A 7667-nucleotide genomic window follows, 5' to 3' on the forward strand; every position below is an offset into this window, starting at 1 on the left:
AATTAAGTGACAATGTGTTGTTTAGGTAATGTTTAAGGTTCATTAGATTGTTTGGAAATGGAGATTACTTTATTATTTTAAAAGTACATGGTTAACCATAGTAACTAGTTGCTGATATGGACTGAATGTATGAGATTAAATAATGTATTGAAGTTGTTTCTATAGATATGGGAGGACAGACTGTTGTATACTTTATGGGATGTTGAGGTTTCCTGTTTTGACTGCTCAATACTTAAACATGACAAGAATATGATTACATGAGTCATAATAGTATTTTAGTGAATTCTTTAAATCAGTGCTGATCCTATTTGAATGTAATAGAATGCTAAAGTACTGTGATGATCTATTTCAAATCATTTAAGACAGTTGCTCTTTTCTTGGATGAGACTATGTTAAACTTGATTCTTCAATCTGCCTTCATAGGTCTGTATGCTTTGTCTATGTCAATTAGAAAGCATGAGCTATAATTAGGATAAAAAATAAAGGATCGTGATTAGACTGAAATAAGTCTTAAGGAATCTAGGCATACTTATAGGAGTCTTTGATGGGTTTAAGGCATTAGAGTAAGGTCAAAAGGGGTCAGTTTGCATTTGTATGGGTCTGAGCCTATCCAAGTCTGCTTGAATATGCTTGGATTAGTGAAAAATAACTTTGAAGTAGTTGTAAGCTATATATTAAAGTTAATTTGAAGCAACAACATTCTAGAATATGATATAGGGGTCTTAAAATGAAGTTTGGGATTAAGTTTCATTCATTTGGTAACAGGTTCCTAAATGGTTCATTAGAAGCTAATGTAGGTTCGTGAAGTTGTTAAAAATCATCTAAAGTGAACCAGAATACCTTGATACAACTAGGATGATTGTGTGTCTTGTTTGTTTATTTGAACAGAGTTCAGTCCTGACATTCATGTTATCAGACCCTCCCCTTTTCATGTCTAATTCATGTTTGAGTTTTGGTCGAACGGCATTACCCTGTAATGGTAGAATCCCCAAGGGGGGATAAAAGCTGTCTTTTTAGGGTCTTCTTCGCTCATGAGTATTTGATGGTACCCGACGAAACAATCCATGAATGACTACAGCTCGTGCTTGGCGCAGTTATCTATTAGAAGGTGGATGTTCGGGAGAGGAAGGTTGTCTTCCAACTCTTCAACCAGTCCCTCTGGAATCATTGTTGATTCAGCGTACTTTTCGTATTCCTGTTGGCTATTTTTCTCGTTCGTTTCATGACACGTCACGATATTTTCGGTTGTTTTATTATGGTTACTACTGAAAAGGTGAGGCAAAGTAAAGTTGGGTTTATTATTGTTCATTACGCGTATTTAGTTAGAAATTTTTCGTTATTATTATCTGGTAAAGGTAGAAGTTTTATGTAGATCAAGGCTTTTCATTAATTCAAGAGTAATTGATTACAACTGTGGTCCTGGTTCGGAACAACGTCTGACTACTTTCATTTTTAAACATCACGAAGTAATTTAGAAAAAGTGATCATTCAGGCCTCAGCCGATGTCGCCGCTTTTAGCAAAAGTTTTTTAAGGAAAATTTATCTCTCTACCGAGGAGCCAAGAGGTGGGTAGATATCCAATTGTTCAAGCGCTCTCCTGGCCTCAGACTGCGTATGACGAGCATCTCCTGGCCTCAGACTATATATGGTGAGCATCTCCTGACTTTCTTCAATAATTGCGTAGCATCCTTCTTCTTGGAACAGTGACTCGAGACCCTATCTGTTTCTTCTTTATTCAGCATCGACGTCTTTCTAGGAAATGACTGGTATAGACCCGGAATCAGACGAGGTAAATTCCTTATTCTGGGTTGTCTCTTGATAGCCTTTGTGAGCTCGTCTTCGTTGGGAGCATACCCTAGACCGAAGTGGTAGTTTTCTTTTAGGATAGGCACAGGCTCTATTATCCCTAGAGGTCCCTTCCTGCACCTTTTCCCATTTCAAAGCCACTTCTCAGCATGGTGGAAACAATCATTTTATAGACTGCTGGCATAGGCTTATCGACCTCTTCTTCCACATGAGTGGCCCTAACGTATTCCACCACATGAAATTTTGACATGTGAGGACTCTCCTCGATAACAGGAATGATGTTGTAGGGATACTTCTGAATATCCTTCTCAGCTGCAACTACAATTTCCCATCCCTGTTACTTAAAATTTATGGCTTGGTGCAGAGTTGACGGGACCGCATCGGCAGAGTGTATCCAGGGTCTTCCAGGAGCATGTTGTAGTTGGCTGTAATTGCCATGACTTGGAATTCTGTGGTGAAAGAGGCAGACCCAACTTTGATCTGTAGGTCTACTCCTCCCAGGGAATCACTTTGGGATCCATCAAACCCTCTGACATTCGTCCCGCTCTGGCGAATTTTGCTCCTTTCATAGCTGAGCTGTGTTAATGTGGTGATGGGGCAGATATTGAGGCTTGGTCCATTGTCCACAAGCACTCTCCCTATTGCCTTGCCACCATACTCCACGGTGATGTTAAGAGCTTTGTTGTGAGAGGTCCCTTCTGTAGGCAACTCTTTTTTTTTAGAAGCAGATTTTGTGTTCCCCGATGATGTGGGCTACTAACCCAGCCAAGTCTCGCTGCTCGTACCAGCTGGTACGTGTGCATCATCCAACACTCTCATGAGAGCCTGCCTGTGTGATAGAGGGTTGTCTAGTAGTGATAACACCGATATTTGTGCTGGTATTTTCTTCAAATGCTCAATGATGGAGTAGTCTTTTCCTTACATTCACCGCCAGAAATCTTCAGCTTCTCCTTTAGTTATTACTGTCTTTTGGGTGTTTTCTTTCCTTGTAGCATTCTGAGCTAACTCTTCAGGAGTGTAACACCTTCCCGAGCGGGTCATGCCTTAAGCCATGGCTGCTTGTACAATGATATGCTCTTTGGGTGTGAGTGCAATTTGCTGTGCTGCCTGTGCTATCACGGGTGCTGGAATCAAGGTTCTGAACCTCAATGTAGCTTTCATGGCTCCTAGCGCTGGCACCAGAACCTTGAAATTGGGGCACTCCTGGAGTGTGAGGGAGGCTACTATTTGTTCCAGGGACTCGACTACTTTGGGGACCAACACTCTGCAAGCTTCCCAGTTTTCATTCCTCTCAATCATGTGGACTCCGTTGTTTCCAGGATTGGGTAACGGGTTTGTGTTCACATTGGGAGTTGCGGTTTCCAAAATGATTTCCCTTTTGTCGATCAGATCCTTAATTTTGTGCTTGTGATATATGCAGTCTTCTATGCTATGCCCATTTCCTGCTGAATGGTAGGCGCAAGTTTGATCAGCTTTGTAGAATCTGTTCTTCGATTGTGCTGGTTTCGGAGGGACCTTCTGGATCAAGCCTACGACCAATAGCCTCTCGAAGAGCCGAGCCCTAGGTTTGAGAAGTAATGTGAATTCTCTTACTGGCTTTCTCTCGAAAGCAGGATGTGGAGCATTATATGCTGGGGGTGGTGGTTAATTTTTGTAATTATGAGGTGGTTGATATTCTTGTGTTGGGTTATTTGGTAGTGGGCGGTAATTTTGTTGAGGGGGTGTTTGCTAAGTGGGAGCGGACATGCGGACACTAGGCGGAGCCGTGTATGCTGGTACAGTGGTGGTGAAGCTTGGTTGTGCGTAATACACAGGTGTTTGATAATTTATGAGGGGCGTAGTTATGTGAGAGGATTGTGGCTAGATTAATTAAGTGAATGAAATGATCTTGAGGCCTAAAGTTAAACTCATAGAGTGTGGATATACACAGAATAGGTATAGGTTAATGAAAAAGAAGAGGAATATACACATGGTATACACATCACATGTGTATATCATAAGTATACTATGTATATATAGGAGAATGGTCCAGTTATAAGTAGCATCTATATATAAGTAAAAGAGGATGGTTTATTTGTATCACCTATTTGACTAAGTATCTTGAAGCCGTTATGTTATTTTATACATCATTGCATTATCATATCTGCCTCAATCTCTCTGTCATGACTTTCAAGTTTATTTTTAATGTTGTTTGGATTTAAACTACTTCCTATGTGATGATACGTGTGCATAGCTTTGGGGATCTGATTGTATACTATGGCAAACTGGGTTTTGAGAGTTTGAGGTGGTTTGGGGGATAGGTTTAGTCACTCCCCGATGTCTAGCCATGCCTGGGGTTCGTGAAACCCCATGGAACTTGTGCGGTGTTGGGAATAAGGGTGGTGACAACCTTTTCCCTTTGGTATGGTATGAGTTGGAGTTTTCAGTGAAGCCAATAGCGTATGATTAAGTCCTTTAGTTGTGCACTTGTAATCAAATTGGATACATATGTATATATGTGTATAATTATGCTAGTAATAGGTTCAGCAAACATAGACTAATTTAGTTACCTTAATCCCAAACTTCATTTTAATACACCCCTATATCATATTCTAGAATGTTGTTGCTTCAAATTATCTTTAATGTATACCATACAACTACTTCAAAGTTATTTTTCACTAATCCAAACATATTCAAGCAGACTTGGATAGGCTCAGACCCATACAAATGCAAACTGACCCTTTTTAACCTTACTCTAATGCCTTAAACCCATCAAAGACTCATATAAGTATGCCTAGATTCCTTAAGCCTAATTTAAGTCTAATCATGATCCTTTATTTTTTATCCTAATTATAACTCATGCTTTCTAATTGACATAGCCAAAGCATACAGACCTATGAAAGCAGATTGAAGAATCAAGTTTAACATAGTCTCATCTAAGAAAAGAGCAACTGTCTTAAATGATTTGAAATAGATCATCACAGTACTTTATCATTCTATTACATTCAAATAGGATCAGCACTGATCTAAAGAATTCACTAAAATACTATTATGACTCATGTAATCATATTCTTGTCATGTTTAAGTATTGAGCAGTCAAAACAGGAAACCTCAACATCCCATAAAGTATACAACAGTTTGTCCACCCATATCTATAGAAAAAACATCAATACATTATTTAATCTCATACATTCAGTCCATATTAGCAACTAGTCACTATGATTAAGCATGTACTTTTAAAATAAGGAAGTAATCTCCATTTCCAAACAATCTAATGAACCTTAAACATTACCTAAACAACACATTGTCACTTAATTGAACCGAAGTAATCCAACAAGAAACTAATCATCAAAACAGGCCATTATCCCACAACAAACTACTGAGAAATAACAAAAATAAGTAAAAAGATAAAATGTTACCTTTTAAAAGTGCAGCCTTGGTCAAAATCGAATTTGAAAGCCCTTTGTGCTTCCAAAACCACACTCAGCTACATAGACGAAAAAAAAAAAACAAAAAAAACAAATTTTTAGGACTCAGAAAACCTCAAACTAAGTCTAAGTCTTAAAATTTTTATACTTAAGAGGCTTGAAATTTGAAGTTTCTAGCCTTCTTTAATTTTTTTCCTTTTTTTTCGACCTCTTTTTTTGGGTGAAGGTGGTGTTCTATTTATAGAACCCCAAAAATTGTTCAAACCTTGCAAACATCAATGTGGGACAAACAATCTTTCCCAGAAAATGAACTTACATAGCAAATCTATGGCTCAAATGACTTATCAACAAATGAACGGCCAGATCTGAGCCTTATTTGGATCCTGAGCAGTTCATCATTGAGCACACAGAGCAGAAAATCAAGAACGCCGGGGTTATCCTCAGAGAGTGGAATGGTCGTGTGAGTTGAGGCCCGGATAGTTTCGCTCTAGACAGGTTCGAGGCAGGGTGCGACCCAGGGTATCATGAATGGCTACAGGGATACTTGGCCCGTGCATCCATCCCAGGGCCCATAATTCCTCATGATGCTCGAGAAGAAGAGCATTTGAAGGAAGGTTTGTAAAGCACGGATGAACATTTTGCCAAGATTTTCGAAGAAATAGATCCGGTGATAATCAGGATGGAGATGTACCAAGTACGACTTCAGATTCAGACCACCCTTCGGAGGGTCAAGAAGGCCAAGACAAGCCAGGCCTCGACATCAGCCGCTGGAGGAGAGCCTTGCTAATTTATTGCTTTATATCAAGCCCCATGTCGGCTTCATCATCTCTATAATCCCTTTAGGGAAGATATTTTATTTATTAAATTATGATGATTTTTCGGGGCAATGCTTCATCTTCACAAATGGCACTTATATGTTTCAACCGATTAAGAGTAGCCTTAACTTAAAAAGGCCTTAAGAACACGAGTAGTATAAATATCTAAAAATTACATAAATGCTTGCTACGTGCTTCACATGCCTATTTGTTGTATGTGTTATCATATATTAAGGTTTGAGTACATTTGATCTGATGATCTAAACTACTTAACAAAAGAAAAATCCCAAAGCTTAAAACTTATCCAAGTTTTTTTTCCACAAAAGGTTGACTTAAAATGGCAAACCAAGGAGAACAGGATACGCGGAATTTAGGAGAGACAGCCGAGATGCCGAGAGACAAGGTACTACAAATGGAGAAGCACCTCTAAGAAATAGGGAGGAAAATTGTGGAAGTGGACAGATTGTTGGAGATGGTTGGGAACCCGCCAGAGGGCATACCCCAAGAACTATACTATGGGAATTTCCCAGAAGAAGTAAGGGATTTGGTGCTGAACTATATACCTTTAGAGAGGAGGCCTATGACACCTAGAGAGGGAAACCCGGAAGGAGTAAATGAAAACCAGGAAGCTAGATCAGACCCATGGGTGATAGAATCAGACCCACAAGAAGAGTCGGAACCTCAACAGGAAGGCTCCGAACCCATCGAAGAAGAAAAACTAGAAGAGGAAGAAGAAGAGCCTCAGGATATGGAGGAGGAGGAATTAGTGCCCATCGACATAGAGGCTGAAGGAGAAGAAAAGCCATTTGAGATGTTTCCCGAGTTTGCAGAAGAAGAGAATGAATTGAATGAGGAATCTGACTACTATGCCCCAACGAGAGAGAGAGGATAGAGCAGGCGGCGATTAGGGTTTTTACGTGGAAGAGGAAAGTGAAGAGAGAGGGACAACTTAAGGATGTTTGGTGTGAAATAAAAAAATAAAGAGGTATATCCCCCTTATCTAGTGCGAGATTGGGCCGGATCGTGCCCATTTGGGGTGGACTCAGTCTAATCTTAAAATTAAAAGGCCTGCCTCTTGGTATAGGTATACATGCTTGTGTATACATATATATGTGTACCTGGTATGTATATGTATATACGTGTATATGTACATATATACATACGTGTATATGTATATGTATATATATATGTGTGTGTGTGTATATATATAAAGATAATTTGATAATTAGATAAAGATTAATATTAATGATATTTTAATTATAGATAAAATTTGGACATAATTATCCTATTAAAATAATTTAAAAATGGCCAATTGTGTTAATGGGCTTAAAATTGCGAATACAACCTTAATTGATTTTAATCCAACTGATTGGATGCTAACAAGCTAGAAGAAAAGGAGCCTGACACAGCACAGAGGACTGCATAAATCTCAAGAACAGAATCCAGGATTTGATCGACAAAAGGGAAACATTTTGGAAACCGAAGCTCCTAATGTGAACACAAACCCGTTACCCAATTCTGGAAACAACGGAGTCCATATGATTGAGAGGAATGAAGACTGGGAAGCTTGCAGAGTATTGGTCCCCAAAGCAGTCGAGTCCCTGGAACAAACAGTAGCCTCCCTCATACTCCAGGAGCG

At 39.3% G+C, this 7667-nt stretch overlaps 1 protein-coding gene across 1 annotated transcript; it reads left to right on the top strand.

Moving 5' to 3' along the window:
* Window positions 1-6500: 6500 nt before the first annotated feature.
* LOC132601656 (uncharacterized) lies at window positions 6501-6920 on the top strand. The gene has a single exon (XM_060314732.1). The coding sequence runs from the start codon at window positions 6501-6503 to the stop codon at window positions 6918-6920; it is 420 nt and encodes a 139-aa protein (XP_060170715.1).
* The last annotated feature ends 747 nt before the right edge of the window (window positions 6921-7667 follow it).

This window comes from Lycium barbarum, chromosome 7 (genome assembly GCF_019175385.1).
Source record: "Lycium barbarum isolate Lr01 chromosome 7, ASM1917538v2, whole genome shotgun sequence".
Classification (NCBI taxonomy): Eukaryota; Viridiplantae; Streptophyta; class Magnoliopsida; order Solanales; family Solanaceae; genus Lycium; species Lycium barbarum.

Bases quoted from the DNA above. Each gene is read 5' to 3' on its own strand.
- LOC132601656 (XM_060314732.1), top strand. From the start codon at position 6,501: ATGGTTGGGAACCCGCCAGAGGGCATACCCCAAGAACTATACTATGGG.